Source organism: Triturus cristatus, chromosome 12, assembly GCF_964204655.1.
Source record: "Triturus cristatus chromosome 12, aTriCri1.1, whole genome shotgun sequence".
In the NCBI taxonomy this organism is placed as follows: Eukaryota; Metazoa; Chordata; class Amphibia; order Caudata; family Salamandridae; genus Triturus; species Triturus cristatus.
The window spans coordinates 23,760,921-23,779,760 of NC_140595.1; the positions used below are offsets into that span (position 1 = coordinate 23,760,921).

The window sequence follows — 18,840 nt, forward strand, 5'->3', positions numbered from 1 at the left end:
AGAGAGAGATGATGCGAGGACATTGGACGTTGTTTGGGCGGTATGTTTGGGGGGGATTGTATGAGTTCGAGGCAGTAGCCAGACTGGATAATTTGTCTTACCCACCTGTCTGTGGTGATGGAAGTCCAGACAGGTAGGAATTGTTGGAGTCGCCCCCCGACCGGAGTGGAATGGTCTGGGGGGAGTGGTGGCAAGTCACTGTTTGGTGGCTGGTGAGGTGCGGGTGTTGTTGTTGTTGCCCCGCCCTCGACCTTTGTTATTGTTTCCCCTATAACCTCCCCGGAAATAACCTCTGTTAGGGGATGTTTGTCCAGAATTTTTAAAGGTGGACGTGGTCTCAGTTGATGTGTTTTTGGAGCCTCCTCTATAAAAGGAGCGACGAAAGGAACCCCGGTTTTGAGGAGACTGCAGTGCTCCCATAGACTTGGCAGTTTCATTATCCTGTTTCATTTTTTCTAATGCAGTATCCACTGCAGGGCCAAATAGCTGCTCTTGGTTGAAAGGTTGAGCTAGAATTGCGGTTTGAACCTCCTGTTTAAAACCGGAAATACGGAGCCAGGCATGTCGTCTGAGTAAGACGCTAGTATTGACCGCTCTAGAAGCAGTGTCTGCTGCATCTAAGGCGCATTTAATGGAGGCATTAGATATTAATTTGCCTTCTTGGATGAGGTCAGAGGCCTGGGACTTAAAGGGTTCAGCCAGATGTTGCATAAGGTCCTCAAGTTGGTCATAATGCGCTCTATCATACCTGGCTAACAGGGCCTGGGTATTCGCAATACGCCAATGGTTAGCCGCCTGCGCGGCGACCCGTTTGCCTGAGGCTTCTAAAAGCTTAGACTCTTTGTCTGGGGGAGGCGTTTCTCCAGTTGTCTGTGAGTTAGCGCGCTTCCTGGCATTTGATACGACTAAGGAGTCTAAAGGGAGCTGGGCCTTAATGTATGCAGGGTCTTGCGGGGCTGGTCGGTACTTTTTTTCGATGCGTGGGTTGAGAACCCTAGCTCGAACAGGGTCCTTAAAGACTTCAGTAGCATGCTTTATAACCCCTTTGATCATGGGCAGTATGTGAACAGTCTTTTGTGACTGCTCAAAGGTATCAAGGAGAAAGTCCTCTTCAAGGGCGTCTGTGTGCATTGTGACGCCGTGGAATGTTGCTGCCCTATTTATAAGTTGGCCGAACCCTAGGTGGTCATCAGGAGGGGAGGGCTTGGAGGGGTAGGTAGTGGGGTCAGGCATGTCAGGTATAGGATAAGACCAGTCATCCATGGGTGCTGGGTCTGGGAACGTAAAAGGGTCGTTTGGATCAACAGGATCATTAAATAAATCAGGGTCCGCCCCTCCCCCTAAGTCATCATTATCATCCTGTGGAGGAGGTGAATGATAGGGAGATGGTAAAGGTAAAGGTAAAGGAGAATCAGGAGGAGGAGGGGGGGACGGGTTAGGAGGTAAAACAGGAGAGGAAGGACGAAGTGGTGAAGTAGCACAGTCCTTTTTCCGTATGGGAGCTGGGGGAGGTGTAGTGTCCAGCTTCCGCTTTTTATATGGGATGGCAGTCACATGTCCCGTGTTAGGATTGATGTAGATCCGCTTTTGAGTAGGATCTGGTCGAAAAAGTTCATCTGGCTCCGAAGGTGGTGGCTGCGATGTCCGCTTCGGGTCTTTATGAGCTTTTTTCGGCGGGGACGCAGTTTTCGGCGCCGATGATTTTTTCGGGTCCGATGGATTTTTCGGAGCCGACGGATTTTTCGGTGCCGACTGAGTTTTCGGTGCCGACTGAGTTTTCGGTGCCGACTGAGTTTTCGGAGCCGACTGAGTTTTCGGTGCCGACTGAGTTTTCGGTGCCGACTGAGTTTTCGGTGCCGACTGAGTTTTCGGTGCCGACTGAGTTTTCGGTGCCGACTGAGTTTTCGGTGCCGACTGAGTTTTCGGTGCCGACTGAGTTTTCGGTGCCGACTGAGTTTTCGGTGCCGACTGAGTTTTCGGTGCCGACTGAGTTTTCGGTGCCGACTGAGTTTTCGGTGCCGACTGAGTTTTCGGTGCCGACTGAGTTTTCGGTGCCGACTGAGTTTTCGGTGCCGACTGAGTTTTCGGTGCCGACTGAGTTTTCGGTGCCGACTGAGTTTTCGGTGCCGACTGAGTTTTCGGTGCCGACTGAGTTTTCGGTGCCGACTGAGTTTTCGGTGCCGACTGAGTTTTCGGTGCCGACTGAGTTTTCGGTGCCGACTGAGTTTTCGGTGCCGACTGAGTTTTCGGTGCCGACTGAGTTTTCGGTGCCGACTGAGTTTTCGGTGCCGACTGAGTTTTCGGTGCCGACTGAGTTTTCGGTGCCGACTGAGTTTTCGGTGCCGACTGAGTTTTCGGTGCCGACTGAGTTTTCGGTGCCGACTGAGTTTTCGGTGCCGACTGAGTTTTCGGTGCCGACTGAGTTTTCGGTGCCGACTGAGTTTTCGGTGCCGATGGACTTTCAGGCATCGTTGTTGAAGAACGTCTCGGTGCCGGTGGAGACTTCGGTGCCGAGGAACGTTTCTGTGCCGAAGGAGATTTCGGTCTTGGAGCCTGTTTCGGTGCCGACAGTGGGTTTTTGGGTGCCGAGGGTGTTAAAGGCACAATCAGGTGAGGTTTGCTCGAGCCCGAGCCACCCACAGGCTTAGATGTCTTCGGAGCCGGGCCCGAGGGCGGGGCTTCTGAAGAGGATTTCCGGTCGCGACTGGGCCCAGCTGGCGGAGTCTTGACCAATGCTTTTTTGGCAGGGGCAGGGGGGGTGGTACTCACACGCTGCCCTGGAGTGATGAGGTCATCGGAATCGTCGGCCTCGGACACGATCTCTTCGGTGTCGTCTTCGGGAACATCTTGAGCAAAGATGTCCTCCGGTTCTGGAGCTGGTTTGGCCATAATATGGCGTCGAGCTCTTCGGTCCCGGAGGGTCTTCTTCGAACGGAAAGCGGAACAAGCTGGACAGGTGGACTCGTTGTGTTCCGGCGACAGGCAGAGGTTACAAACCTCGTGGTGGTCACTGTGGGGGAACTTCGCTCCACACTGGGGGCATTTTTTGAAGGGTGTCCTGTCCATCAGCCGCTTGCGGAACCGGTCCGAGTTGAGTTCGACGTCGATGGAATGAAGATTAAGTATTTAAAATGATTGCTAGAAGTTTTCTGCTGGAGCGGAAAAAAGTTCATCCGAACCCAATGGCGGAAAAAAACAATCTGCCGATGGAGTGGATGCCCATGCGCACTGTTGTCCAGGGGAGGAGTCACCAACCTCGTGACCAAAGGCTTCTTCCGAAGACAACAACTGCAATCATCCGAGCCCAACACCAGATGGCGATCTTATCCTCAGTGTGTGATCTGCAGCTCATATGCCTCGAACCATACCTTTCCTGATAAACAAGCTATGCTGTGGAACTTCTACTACTTCACAAGTAGACAATACATGTTCAGGCGAGTCATAGTCTATGTGAATCATTCAGTCACTACTTCTCAATGTTATTTATTAATCCTATATATTTTTTTAATGTTACACACTCCATATAGGGTTCTTGCAACAAACAGCCTGTCTTATCAGAAAACAGCCTAAAAATACAAGAAGAAATAAACAGTGGCACATTTTGTAAGTGAAAAAGCAATGTACACGTAGTGATCTTTAGGTCAAAGACGTCGCCTAGTCTTGAGGAAAAGAAAAATCAACTTGGTTTCAGTTTTCTTTGGAACATGGTGACTTGGTACTGAAGCACCTGTACCAACAGTACTTTAAGGTGAGAATAAAGCAACCCTGTCTGACAGCAGCTTTTGGTGACCAGTGAATTGAGGAAAACTAAAGGCATAAGAAAACGTACGCTGGTTATGTACGCTATGACTCACATTTGCGATGTGTGGTTGTATTTATATTTAAACAAATCTGTAAATTAAAATACTAAAATAAAATAAACACCACCATACAACTGCTGGCCGTAGTCAGCATTTGTTTACAAATTACCCCTTGTATTTCTAACAATCCAAGCAAATGTGGAGAGCACGGATTATAACTCCACATTCACTTACCCACAAAACCATTCACAATCTCAGGCATGCTCTATTGACTAAGATTTTAAAAATTCAAACGGACCTCTCAATTGTGTCATCTATACCACAAAATCTTGTTCATGCATTTTGTGCCCCATCTCAGCATCCCTAACTTGTCTTAAGTTACACAGGAACTGTGATTTGTAAAAGGCAACTTGAAAATTCAAAAAAGAAAAATATCATCAGCTACTCACCTGGGGTATGTTGACAAGTAGGCTCGTATTAGGCACATTAGCAACCCGGATAAGACCCTGCTGGATAATTCGCTGACCCTGAATTTGTACACTTGGTACAGATGCCCGAGGTGCTAACAGCAGAGGAGGGGGCCCCGTGCTGGAGTGCTGTCGGATACTGGGGATCTGTTGCTGTGAGACAGAGATTGGCTGCTTCCAAAGGGCAAAAAATAGTGAAAAAACAGGAGGAAAAACCAAAATAGTGCAGTTAGCCAACCCAACATTTACTTAATGCAGACATAATTACAAACAATGTCATAAATGCCATGAGAGCACCACAGAAAACAAAGTATACACTTTAAAAGAAATGACACTCAATGGTCAGTGAAGTTTTTTTAAATGCCTACTTGTGAAGACCGAGGAGCCACCAATTTTCTGACTGACCAGTACATTAAATGCTTCAATTACTTTATCTCTGTATTGATGCATATTGGTAACAAACCAGGTTCTTATTTTTCTGTCACCATGGTGATCGATTCTGCTGGCTAGCAAACCAGTTTGAGTTGAGGTATAATTTAGTTTTCCCATGTGTTGGGTTGGCTAATTAAAGTCACCTTCAAAGATGTGCAACTTTGAAATTTCATGACCTATGGGGCGCATTGTACTCTTAATGAAGCAATTTTGCCGTCTCCAGTATTAGATCTTCCATCATTGCGGTCATCCGACTGGAAACCTATAATCAATGCTAGCATAGCAGTTTACCATTACACTTAATAGCACTGAAAAAAGCCGAAGACTATAGACCAAACCAGTCCACCTCATTATGTGACCAAACTTCAGGACTCGCAGCACTATCTTTGACAGAGGCCAGATTTTCTACTATATGTTCAGGTATATGAAATCCTTTACAACTGTCCATTTGATTTTTAGGTCTCGACCTTGCGATCGCAAAGCGAGACTATAGAAAGCGGGTTTGAAAAGTGCTCCCAAAAAGCGGATTGCATGGTTAGCACACGCACAATCACGCGCATCGTGCCGCCATGCAATCCGCCTTTTGGGAGCACTTCAAAGGGTCCGCTCCCCCGCCCCCAAGCGCGTGCGCGCCATGCTCCGCCGGACTTGTCTTGTTTTTCTTTTTTTAACTTCAAGCGCGAGGCGCGCGTGCGGCCAATGCTTGTCTTTCTCTAGTGCTGTATCTTCCTCTCTAGCCTACGTCCCCTGTTGCATTATTTCACTGTTCTTAAATTGTGTTTTGTTCTTTTTTCCGATATCCTTTTTCTTCCCCTTTCTACGTTATCTCCTCCCTCCCCCCTCTTTCTGTCTCTCCCCTCTTCGGTATCTACCACGTCTGGATGTTTCTTTCTCGCCCTCACTCTCTTAAACGAATCTCTCTCAAACTCCCCTCTTCATTATTTTCTTCTTTCCAATAGCTGACCTAATTCATCTCTTACTCTTGCCGTCTTTCTCACCTTGACTCCGTTCTCTCTTTCTTTACAACTTTACTTATCTGCCGTATCTCTACTATCACTCTTTCTGTCCCCACTTCTTCTCCGATGCTGTTTTACCTTTGCCTATCTTCCTTCAAATAATGTCTGTTACTTCTTCACGATTTTTTCTCGGACTTTCCTCTTTTTAGCTCCCTCGCTCATTCTATTTTGTCTGTCTTCTCTCTATTCTACGCCATCTCCGCTCTTTACTTTTCTCTTCTCGCTCAATACACTTAGCTTTTTCTACTGTTTCGCTCCTCACAAGTCACAACTGTCTTTTCATTTTGAATCGCGTTCTGTTGTCCGTTCCCCCTGCATGTTTCATTTGTCTCAGTGGGTTTTTCTCTCTCCCTCGCCTGTTTCTCCCTTAGCCTCTCCGCGCCTTGCTCCCAACCTGGCTCTCTCCACCTGTTGGTTTCCCAGGCCAGGGCGTGGCGGGTGAAGGGGAGTTGCATCGGTCTGAGACAGGTGGACCGAGGTAGGCACACAACGCCCATTGGTATGAAAGGGCTTCGGTACCCACACCTACACCACCAACCCCTCCTCCCTAGAGTGCCTCAGCTCGGGCAGTTGTAGCTTCCAGGACACACACAGTTCTGAAGCTGGAGTGAAAAAGCGCTTCGCCGCCTCCCCTGAGGTAGTAAGCGGTATAAACGTGTAATTACAATACAAGGTGTGTTGGTCTGCCTGGACATGTGGCCTCAATGGCAGCCTCCTACAAAGTATTTCCTACGTCATCCAGAAGTTGAGATGCATAACAAAAGACCTATGGAACTCTGATCCTGAGAGGAGTCTTGGTGATGTGACTAAAAAAAGAACACAATATTCTGAAAATAGTTTGTTGACTTTCACCTAGAGGTACAAACATATAAAATATAATGCAAACACTTTAAATGAAGAATACATTTTAAAATACAATAATTTTTAATTTAAGGTGAGCGCATTATATTCTATATGTGGAGTAAAACATGCACTCTTTTATGTTCTGAAAGATTAGTTGGTCAGTTTGGTCACTGTAGATGTATGTGAATGCAACTTGCCAAAGAACTGAATTCTGCTTGTGTCACCAGTAGAATAGTGGCGTGCACTTATAGTTCCTCGAGGTCCCAGCCTGTGACTGAAAGCACTGTGAATGTGCACGTCATCTTTTAAAATTGTATTACACGCAGTAAAAGAAAGGCTGTCAGAAATGTGCGAGGAGACTTAGGGTCAGATTTACTAACTTTTCACACAAGGCAGCCCAGCATCCAAAATTGCTGTATTCGGTTGAGTGAATAGGAGAGAGCGGAACAACATCACATCTGCCTAGACATGGTGCTGTTGTCTCCCTGAGGTGGCACACTTTAGGTTGACATGCCAATTCCTACACCCCTTCGTCAGAGGGCATGGGTGTGTGTGTGCTGTTCAATCAGATGTTTTGTACTTGAAGGGTATTTTTCCAGTGCAATAAAAGTGTGCTTAAATATAGATTCAACACTTTTCTCACGTTGTACATGTGCTGTACAGTGCAGCACAAAACATGGAAAGTTGGAGAAGTTTAAAGAAATAAAAAATTTTCTCCAATGTATAGTGAGCCAGTTCAACAGTTTGCACCGGCTTGCATCACTTTTGTTACCAGGTTCAGATTGTTAGTAATTCTGTCCCTACATACTTTATAAAGCTATATTTTTAGTAATACCCAATCAAACTGGACCTAGTGCAAACTTTTTAGGTCTCGCTGAGACAGCGAAAGCTGTCTCTGAGACATTTTGTAAGTGGGCTTTCAAAAGTGCTACCCACATGGTTTTGCTGGCCTAGGGCTTGAGTGCACGATGGCGTGCAGGTGCACAGCTGCTCCTCTGCTCCTTGCATTCCCCCCTCCCTTCTCACCAGCCCTTTGATGCTCTGCTCGATTACTTTCACTTTCGCCGCTTTGATGTTTGATCGCAAACGTGATCACTTCCGCTTGGCATAGCCTGTACTTGTTCTCTTTGTCCTCACACATGCTCTTCCCTCTTTGTTTTTCTCTCTGGTCTCACATGTGCTATCCTCTCTGTATATTCACTCTGCCCTCACATGTGCTTTTCCCTCTCCATTTTTAGGTCTCGCCTGAGACAGCGCTTTAGCGCTGCTCTCGCGAGAGCTTTTGTAAATGGGGGATCTGGAAGTGCAAACGAGTGCTTTAAGGCCTCCAAATACAGTGCATGTGCGCCGGCCGGGCGCGTGCACCATTTGGAGGCCTGAAAGCACTCGTTTGCTTTCACTTTCGCGGGCCACACGTCAGTAAAGATCGGCTGTAAAGATTGCAATCTCTTTGTTCCCAGCATCAGTGAGATGCAAATGAATAAACAGCGTGAGGCCAAAGGTCTTATTTTTTTTAAAAACAAACCAGGTCACTGCTACAGTGAAAGGAACAACAAGCATTTACAATGCAATAGGTCTCGCATTTACGCGAGTTTGAGCTATTCACATTGCAAATAACAATGCCTTTTATTTGTGTTTTCGTTTTTCAAACATAAATAAAAGGCATCGTCATTTACAATGCCAATAGCTTAAACTCGCGTAAATGCGAGACCTATTGCATTGCAAATGCTTGTTCTCTCTTTCCTCACACATGCTATTCCCTCTGTATTGGTCTCTCTTCCCTCACATGTACTCTTCCCTCTGCATTTTTTTACTCTATGCTCTCACATGTGCTCTTCGCTCTGTATTTTTTTCGCTGCCCTCGCATGTGTTCTTCTCTCTATATTTTTCTCTCTGCTCTCACATGCTCTCTTCCCTCTATGTTTTTATCTCCGGTCTAACATGCGCCCTACCCTCTGTATTTTTCGCTTTGCTCTCACATGAGCTCTTCCCTCTCTATTTTTCTCTCCTCCCTCACATGGACTCTTCCCTCTGTATTTTTCTCTCTGCCCTCACGTGCTTTTCCCTCTGTATTTTTCTCTCTGCCCTCACATACTCTTCCCTGTATGTTTTCCTCTTTGCCCTCAAGTGCACTCTTCCCTCTGATCACATGCATACACAACTATGCACACATACAAACACACACATGCATTTACACACACATATGAACATATACAAACACACACAGGCATGCATAAACATATGCATATACATACACACCAACCCCACATACACATATAAACAAGCACGCACACCAACATACTCAAACACATATACATACACACAAACATGCATACACAGACATAGGTATACACACAAACATATGTGTACACATCCATGAAGACAAATGAACACAATGACACACCCATACTTGCACACCAACACACACATGCATACAGATATATACATATAGACACACACACTATGCACACACACGTATCTCCCGTACTGTCTCAGGGGAAGAGTCGGTGTCAGCTGTCTCCTAGAGGGCGATCTCGCATGAGACAGTAAGACTGAGAGACATGTGGCGGTGGGGAGAGACAGACATGCCTCCCTTTAATTGTGTTGTTGCAAGATGGTGACTATCTTCTGCCACTGGTGCATTCAGATAAGCGGCAGGAAGTTCGTCGGACACGTGCACTGGTTTCAATTTCGAGAAAGTGGGGTGAACGTTTCACAGATCGAGAGTGTGTGTCAACACGTGTTTCTCCTTCACGGCAAGGCCAATCAGTACGTTTTGTTTAACCGTGTGGTCATGAATCCTTTAATTGCATAAGTGAGCGGGTATGGATGTAAACAAAAATGTAACACTAATACCACATTTTCTGTCACTCTTGTGAACAGGTTTGCTGTGAATGTATGAATGAGAATGGCGTTTTAGAATATGTTGCATGGAAAAGGGTCAACATGGTGTATACGTGTTTTTGGGTGTTTTTATATTTTTTTAATTTATTTTTTATTGCATGGTTAACGTCATGATATACCGGATTCGGATGCTTCATTGCAGCTCAGTTGTTTGGCCCGTGGTTATTTACGAGTTTGGAAAATACTTTTGTATTGTTTCGATTCTTTTTGTCTCTGCCCTATCTCTTGGCTGCGTCCTTACTCTCTCCCATCTTCTCTCTCCACCTCTTTGCTACATGTTCTCTCGTAATGTTTTCATTTTCCCCAACTCTCCTCTTTTCTCTCTCATTCTTTTTTTGCTCCTTTTCTGTCTCTGCCCCTTCTATCTTCCTTCTCTCCCCACCTGTCCCTTCTCTAACCCCACTCCTCTTCCTCTGCCCCCCCCCCCCCCCCCATCCCTCTCTCTCGCAGTACTGCAGCATAGGCAGCACCAGGTCTCTGATGCCTTCTCAGTGTTGGCCCTGGGGGTGGAGGAGGTAAGTCAGCCCCCCCCAAGTGAATCCCATTATCAACAGATAGTGAACCTCTATTTACCAACAAGTACGGAGCGGTCGCAGGTGACGGCTGATGCGAACAGTGATCTGCTCTCGGCCCCGGCAGGGCCTGTGGGGTGGGGGTGTTACCTTACACTAGGAGAGGAAGTAAAAGTGATATCCTCCCCTCCCCCCCACTCCACCACTGTCTCTCCTTACCCTCCACCTCCGTCTCCGTCTCTCCTTACCCTCCACCTCCGTCTCCGTCTCTCCTTACCCTCCACCTCCGTCTCCGTCTCTCCTTACCCTCCACCTCCGTCTCCGTCTCCCCTTACCCTCCACCTCCGTCTCCGTCTCTCCTTACCCTCCACCTCCGTCTCCGTCTCTCCTTACCCTCCACCTCCGTCTCCCCTTACCCTCCACCTCCGTCTCCCCTTACCCTCCACCTCCGTCTCCGTCTCCCCTTACCCTCCACCTCCGTCTCCGTCTCCCCTTACCCTCCACCTCCGTCTCCGTCTCCCCTTACCCTCCACCTCCGTCTCTCCTTACCCTCCACCTCCGTCTCCGTCTCTCCTTACCCTCCACCTCCGTCTCCGTCTCTCCTCACCCTCCACCTCCGTCTCTCCTCACCCTCCACACGCGTCTCTCCTCACCCTCCACACGCGTCTCTCCTCACCCTCCACACGCGTCTCTCCTCACCCTCCACACGCGTCTCTCCTCACCCTCCACACGCGTCTCTCCTCACCCTCCACACGCGTCTCTCCTCACCCTCCACACGCGTCTCTCCTCACCCTCCACACGCGTCTCTCCTCACCCTCCACACGCGTCTCTCCTCACCCTCCACACGTCTCTCCTCACCCTCCACACGTCTCTCCTCACCCTCCACACGTCTCTCCTCACCCTCCACACGTCTCTCCTCACCCTCCACACGTCTCTCCTCACCCTCCACACGTCTCTCCTCACCCTCCACACGTCTCTCCTCACCCTCCACACGTCTCTCCTCACCCTCCACACGTCTCTCCTCACCCTCCACACGTCTCTCCTCACCCTCCGCCTCACCCTCCACATGCGTCTCCTCCTCACCCTCCACATGCGTCTCCTCCTCACCCTCCACACGTCTCTCCTCCTCACCCTCCACACGTCTCTCCTCCTCACCCTCCACACGTCTCTCCTCCTCACGCTCCACGTGTCTCTCCTCACGCTCCACGTGTCTCTCCTCACCCTCCACGTGTCTCTCCTCACCCTCCACGTGTCTCTCCTCACCCTCCACGTGTCTCTGCTGCACGCCTCACACTGCTGCACGCCTCACACTGCTGCACGCCTCACACTGCTGCACGCCTCACACTGCTGCACGCCTCACACTGCTGCACGCCTCACACTGCTGCACGCCGCTGTACGCCACACACTGCTGCATGCCGCTGCACGCCACACACTGCTGCATGCCTCACACTGCTGCACGCCTCACACTGCCGCACACTGCTGCACGCCGCACACTGCTGCACGCCACACACTGCCGCACACTGCTGCACGCCACACTGCCGCACACTGCTGCACGCCGCACACTGCTGCACGCCGCACTGCTGCTGCATTACTCACTGCCGCATGCTGCACGACACTGCTGCACGCCGCACACTGCTGCACACCGCTGCACGCCACAGTGCTGCATGCCTCACACTGCTACACTAAACACTGCTGCACGCCGCACACTGCTGCACGCCGCACACTGCTGCACGCCGCACACTGCTGCATGCCGCTGCAAGTCACAGTGCTGCATGCCTCACACTGCTGCATGCCTCACACTGCTACACGAAACACTGCTGCACGCCGCACACTGCTGCACGCCGCACACTGCTGCACGCCGCACACTGCTTTTATGCGAGTTTATGCTACTGACATTGTAAATGACAATGCCTTTTATTTGTTTTAAAACCAAAACATAAATAAAAGGCATTGTAATTTTACAATGCCAATAGCTCAAACTCTTACAAATGCGAGACCTATTGCATTGCAAATGCTTGTTCCAGGTGGTTTTCCCATAGATATCCAATTCCTACAGCTTCAGCTGTAATTTCTAGTAGCAAGGCGTATTCTGCCCTGTTTTTGTCACTGGATTTCTTTCTTCCTTTGCAATGGCAAAGGCCGTTTAGGGTCAAACTTCTGGTCAGCCGTCGAAAAGCAGGCAGAAAAGGATAGACACCCTAGATGCACAAAACAAGGAGGTGAGTGTTGCCATGTCTAAAGTTGCTATAGAAAAAGGAATATATTACTTACCCTGTAAACATCTCTTTGTAGCATGTAGCACCATAGATTCATATACTTACCATTATCCTGCCGTCTAGTGTTGAAAATTGACAATTACGAGTAAATTTTTTCTTTAAAGCAGTCTTCGAGTCACAAGATATAGTGACTCCTCTGGAGTGTATTGCGCATATTACCCTGCTGCTTTAATATTTTTTGGGCTCATTTGGTGACAGCAATAAAGTGACAGAATAAAGAAACATGCGTATAATTGTGAATGTGTAAATTAGGTTTATAAATATTAAGTAATGCAACCCAAAGCTTCAAGGGAGGAGGGTGGGTGCATATGAATCCACTGCACTACACGCGATGAATAGATGCTTACAGGATAAGAATATTCTATTGGTAGCATCTGTTGGCCATAGATACATAAGCTTAGCATCGAATGCAAAGCAGAGCTCCCCTTTATGGTGGCTAGCGATTGGTTCGAAGTACTTGATTGGAATTATGTTTTAAGTACAGCTTGCTTGTTGATGAGTAAATACATCAACACAGTAGTGCTTAGTGCAGGTATGTGGATTACTCCATGTTGCTGCTTTACAAATATACTCTAAAGGGATATTTCCTATGAAAGCCATAGGGGCTTCTTGTTTATGTGTGGAATAAGCCCTTGGTGGTATTGTAAGCACCTTTTTGATAACATGTCTGAATATATCTGACTATCCATGTAGCAACTCCTACTTTGGATATTGGTGTCCCCTGTTGAGGTTTGTTAAAAGCAGCAAAAAGCTGTTGTGCCTTTCGAAAAGATTTTCTTCTGTCAATGCAGAACATGACAGCCCTTTTAACATCAGCTGTATGTAGGGCTCGCTCTGCTCCTGTGACTGGTTTAGAAAAAAACCTCTGTAGTTTGACTTGTGTGAAAGGCTGAGACTGCTTTAGGTAGAAATTTTGGATTCTCCAGTATTGGCTCTTTCATAGATTCACATGCTTGAATCATCCCCGGAGTGGGACACGGACTAGCTATAGTGGTATATATATATTGTAGGTTTACGGGCGCCACACAGGAAAATAACACAAGTTCGAAATTGTAAGAGATAATATCTGGGTAACGGTGCTAACAGGTGAGGAGAAACCACCAAACTCCTCAAAGCTTTGTGACCTGGGTCAACAAATACATTCAAAATTTCTTGACAAGTCCCCAGCACACGTCAGAACAGTAAATTTTATAGATTGGAAATAAAAATGCGAATGAGTAAGCACAAAATATCTCAGACATATGTAAGTTTTCTAGTTTTTTTTAAATCCAGTGTATCTTCAGGCTGAAAGAATCTCCTTGGGACATAAGCAGCAGACACGTGTTTCGTCGCAAAGGGACAGTATCCCGATACTTTTTCAAGGCTGCAATAGACAAATACACCAATGTATCCCCTTACAACATCGGGAGAACCTAGTCTAGAACATTTAACAAATGACAAAGACAGAAGTCTGAGAGATCAGCATACACATATTAAAACAAGGAAGATCTTATTAGGGACTAAAAACCGCCCCGAGTAGAGATGGAGAATACCGGAAGCGATAGAAAGAAATGTGACCAAATGCGATAAGTGAAAAATATGAGTAAGATCTGTAAATGATCAGAAATCATCTGTATTTACTGGAAGACACCATACCCGGTGAAACACTACAGCTATGAGTGTCCACAAAAGTAATAAATAACGCTGGTGAGAAAATATCTGTAAAATCAGGCATGCAGAAGTGTCGATTGTACAAGTATCATTCAAAACAATGTGCAAATGTGCACCATGTGTGACCCATATTATCATTAAATAGTTTGATGGGTACCAATATAAACCTCCGTCCTTTATGAAAGAAGATTCTGTGAATAGAAATATGAATACTCTATCAGACAATGAATAAAAAGGACAATAAGCAATAACCTCAGTGACATGGTGCCAAACCAAAAGAACCTGGAACCTACATGAATCCTGGTTGTAATTCCGTCCCACGAGGGATAAAAAATCTGCTCAATTTAAGTTCAATAATGTTCTTAGGGTCCGGAAAGCATGAGTAACGCAGTTAAATCATCTGAGAAAGAAAATAACCAGGCTATAACACTAGTGCGTGATGTTAATTATGAGCGTTTCAAAACTAAATTAGAAAGCCAAACAAAGGCGAGCTAAAGTAAACATGCAAAGTTAAGGCAGATGCGACCGTTCTGTAACCTGCAATTTCATCCAAGTAGTGTCCAGGATTAGTGTACAGTTACCAGTCTCTAAGGCTATTATTTTGGAAGGCCAAAACTTCAAATAAAGTCCAAATACGCGCATCGAAAATAAGCAGATACCACAGTAATAAGGCAAGTAACCCCTCCAATATTATGTGCTACACGCTTAAAAACACAAGCGTTCACGACTGAGAAATTAATAATAGAGCTCCAAATGGGTCTTGAAATGCTATCTGCATATGAAAATAGCGTGCTAAAGGAATAAATGAAGACAGCCTAATGTCAGCACGTACGTCAACAGACCGTGATCTAAAATCTGCGCCCAAATTTGAGTAAAACAGTCGGATATTCATCAAGTCCTCCTTACTAAAACGATATCCTCCTAATACTCCAAAGGTCCAAAGATTGTATACATAAAGGACATCAAGTCTACATATAACGGTGTACAAGTATCTCTCAGCACAGTAAGGAAACGAAATGGTCTGAGACAACAATACGCGCTATGCGCCTACGTCTGCAAAAAGGTGTCTATGGCCACATGTATAAAAAACGGATAAAGTGTCAGGGTGAGATACTCCTCACTGCAGCGTGCTTACCTTATAGCTGATGCGAGGAAGGCGAGTAAACGCAACCAGGCTTAACGCGAAAACAGAGTACGATCAACAGGTGGTGTTCCATGAACGGCGCTTTTGAAGTGAAACCAAAGACCACATCTCTTGGAGACGCCACGTCAGTGCCGGTGGACGGAAACAAAAATGAAAAAGGGACTAGGACGTCCAATGCTAATATGGCGGCCATCTTCAAGTAGTGTTATTAACCCCTTGTGTGCCCCGCCCTGTGCCGGGCGTTGAATTAGCGGGCGGGGTTCATGACGAGATAGTCTCGTCATGGGCACAACGCAACCGCGGCCCATGACGAGACTATCTCGTCATGGGCACTCAAGGGGTTAAAAAGGAAGGTGCTGAACTCATCCAAACATGAAACTATTGGTCAGTGAGATATGAATAGGCAACACAACGCTTCTTAGCAACGTCATATTAAAAGATTCTGTCTAGTGTGTGTAGTCAATAATAAGGATTAGAAAGTAATAGGTTTGATAGAAATGTGTTGGCAAAGAAAGTATATGCTCCATCTCTCCCAAATTTGGTAGCAAACCTACAAGTATTAAGACAAACACACCAGGGCAAAATCAAGATAAAATTGAAATAAGCAAACCTAGCAAGCAAAAGTAAATATATGATTATATACATCATGTAATAGTCTATGAATTGTCAGCATGAAATATTCATTCACATAGGCAGAATAGCAAACATTTTGATACCGAAAGGTAGAAGGACGGGGAGTGGCTTCCCCATGTCTATTATTTTCCTAAGAAATAATGCAATTCCTGGTCAATGTTAAGCCCTATGTCAGTACTACGCAATCTGAGTATCCACATTGCCTCTCTCTTGCGAAGGGCTAGTTCTCTGTTTCCACCCCTCGGATGTCGTAGTGTTTGTTCTATGCCAAAAAACTCGAAGGATGTGTGTGTAGATTGTACAGTACACTGCGCAATGTGTGCTGAGATGGGATACTTCACATCTCCTTGTTTGACAGCTCTTATATGTTCATTGATTCGTTCTTTTAATGTTCATATTGTGCTACCCACGTATTTCTTTTTACATTTACATTCTATGGCATACACAACATACTTCGTAAGGCAGTTGATGTTAGTGTTTATATCATAGGTTCTGTTTCCTGGTCCATCAAAATATTTTTTTCTTGCAGGCCCATTTGCAGGCTGCACAGTGTCCGCATCCATAGAAGCCTCTAGTGCATTCTGTGAGCCAGTTGTCCCTTGACTCCTCCCTCGAGTAACTAGGACTAAGTATGTTCTGCATCACAGAAAACACTGTTTAATCCTACTACAAAAGCTTACCTGTGCGCCTCTAACCAGAGGTGGCATGACTATCTGCGTACTCTGTTGAGGCCCCATCTTAGAGGGCATCTGCTGCCCACCACGCACCAGAGGAGGAGGGATAATAGTTCCTGAAATTCGCGTTGTCGCCTATGGATCAAAAAAAAAAGAAAAAGAAAAATCAGAAATTCAAGGCTGAAGCATTCCAGGTTGTTGAATGGATTAAAACTCTGCTCTATATGGCGCAAATTATCACATAAAACACAGATTGGTTCTATGCACTATGTGTACATTTGTCCTAAGTCAGTGCTGCACTGAGGTTTTGGCTAGTGAAGAGAACGAATAGTTTCTTACCGGTTGGTGTACTTTTGCAGCTTGAAGATCTTTCTGGATTCACTATGCTGTGCATTATTCCGCGATCTGGTGGTTGGGTCCGGATTCGAAGTCTTTCTTTTGTTTTTTTGTAGCCCAGGTGGGCGTCGACGTCCCACCATTTGGTGTACCTCTCGTGACGTCGGCGTGCTTCCTGCGGAAGTCCCACCTTTGGGGCGCCATCTTCGGGTTCTTTTTTCCCTTCCTCTTTTTTTTTTTTTTTTAACCCTAGGCCTCAAGTAATTCCCTTATATATATATATCCTTTCAGTTTTATCTTGTTATTTCGGTCTTTGTCCTTCCACCCTTTTTTCTCCTGCCTCATCTTCCTGGCGGAGGTGGGTGGGTTCGCTAGTGAATCCAGAAAGATCTTCAAGATGCAAAACTACACCGACAGGTAAGAAACTATTCGTTTTGCAGCGTGAATCTTTCTGGATTCACTATGCTGTGCATAGATTTTGTAGCGGTTTGTTATCTCTGTGGCGGCTGGGTGGAAGATGAGCGTTGGTCGTTGAATATATGTTGGAGCACCTTCTGTCCTACTTGTGCTTCCTTGTTCATCTGTATATCCACGCAGTAGTGCTTGGTGAACGTGTGCACCGAAGCCCATGTTGCCACCAGGCATATGTCTTGAATGGGTGTATTTGCCAGAAAGGCAATTGTTGCTCCCTTCTTCCTTGTGGAGTGGGCCCGTGGCCCCTCGGATAGTACTGGCCCCGCCTGTTTGTGGCAGAATTGTATTGTTAGTGCAATCCATCGTGCGATGGTGCTTTTTGGCACTGGTCTACCCAGGAAGCTCGTTGCGAAGGACACAAAAAACTGCTTGGTTTTCCAGTGTTCTTTTGTCCTCTCGATGTAGTGCATCACCGCCCTTCTAGCGTTTAGAGTGTGCAGTGCCCTCTCTGCGCTTGTTGTTGGGTTCTGAAAGAAACTTGGTATTTGAATTGTTTGATTTATATGGAATGCTGACACCACCTTTGGCATGAAGTGTGGGTCCGTTCTCATTACGACTCTGTCCTTGTGTATCTGGATGTAGGGCTCTTGTAGCGTTAACTTGCAGCTCGCTTACTCTGCGCAGTGAGGTTATTGCCACCAGAAAGGCTGTCTTCATTGTTAGCATTTGAAGGGAGGCCTTGTGAATGGGCTCAAAGGGCGCCTTCATAAGTTCCGTCAGGACTATGATGAGGTTCCATGCCGGAGGCGGCATCCTCTTTGGTGGCGCTATTCTTTTTGCCCCTTCCAGGAATCTCTTTACTACCCGTGAAGTAAAGAAGCTTCCTCCTGTCTCACCTCGTGTGTAAGCTACGATCGCCGCTAGGTGGACCCTCAGCGACGATGAGCATAGTTTCACCATTTAGAAGGTGTGTGAGGTATCTAAGCACCGTTGATTCCTTTGTCAATTTATTTTGCAGTTTATTTTTGCTGCACCACATTGTGAACCTTTTCCACTCTTCCCCATAACATTTTCGTGTTGTTGGTCTCCTTGCATCCCGCAGCACTCGCATAGTGCCTGGAGGTAGTTTAAGGTGTGCGAACTCTATGTCTTCAGGAGCAAAGCTGCCAGTCCGAGGCTCTCTGGCTCTGGGTGTAGAACCTCTCCGTTCTGCATGGAGAGCAAGTCCTTTCTTTTTGCGAATTTGTGTGGAGGTCCCTGTGCCATCTCCACTATTTGTGAGTACCATGTCTGTCTTTCCCACTGTGGTGCCACCAGGATCATTGTCATGTTGCTGGTCTTGCACTTGTTGAGTACCCTGTGTATCAGTGGTATTGGTGGAAAAGCGTATGCAAAAGTCCTTGACTAACTTATCCATAGGGCATTCCCCTGGATTGTTTTTCTGGTTGTCTGGATGCGAAGTTTCGGCATTTTGCATTCAGGTGTGTTGCAAACAGGTCTCTTGTCAGTGTACCCCACCTTTTGAATAGCCTTTGCGTTTCCGGTCCATTGAGCTCCTACTCGTGGGATGCCGAGGTGTGCCTGCTGAGCCAATCGGCTTCTACATTGTCCTTCCTTGGTAGGTGTATCGCCAGCAGGTCTATTTTGAGTGGGATGGCCCATCTCCAAATCTCTTGTGCCAGAGTGGAAAGGGGGAACGATTGTGTTCCTCCCTGCTTGTTGATGTAGAACATTGTGGT

The 18,840-nt window shown here is 46.6% G+C and overlaps 1 protein-coding gene across 9 annotated transcripts in view; it reads right to left on the reverse strand.

Moving 5' to 3' along the window:
• Positions 1-18,840, reverse strand: part of GATAD2A (GATA zinc finger domain containing 2A) — a 398,521-nt gene that overhangs the window by 120,217 nt on the left and 259,464 nt on the right. For 7 of the 9 annotated variants that reach the window (XM_085639718.1, XM_085639714.1, XM_085639716.1 and 4 more), the window contains 2 exons: positions 16,358-16,486; positions 4,250-4,441 (listed from right to left, as the gene is read on the reverse strand). In XM_085639718.1, the coding sequence (XP_085495844.1) occupies positions 4,250-4,441; positions 16,358-16,486 (321 nt within the window). The remainder of the gene's footprint in view (positions 1-4,249; positions 4,442-16,357; positions 16,487-18,840) is intronic. The other 2 variants (XM_085639719.1, XM_085639711.1) reach the window with 1 other exon arrangement.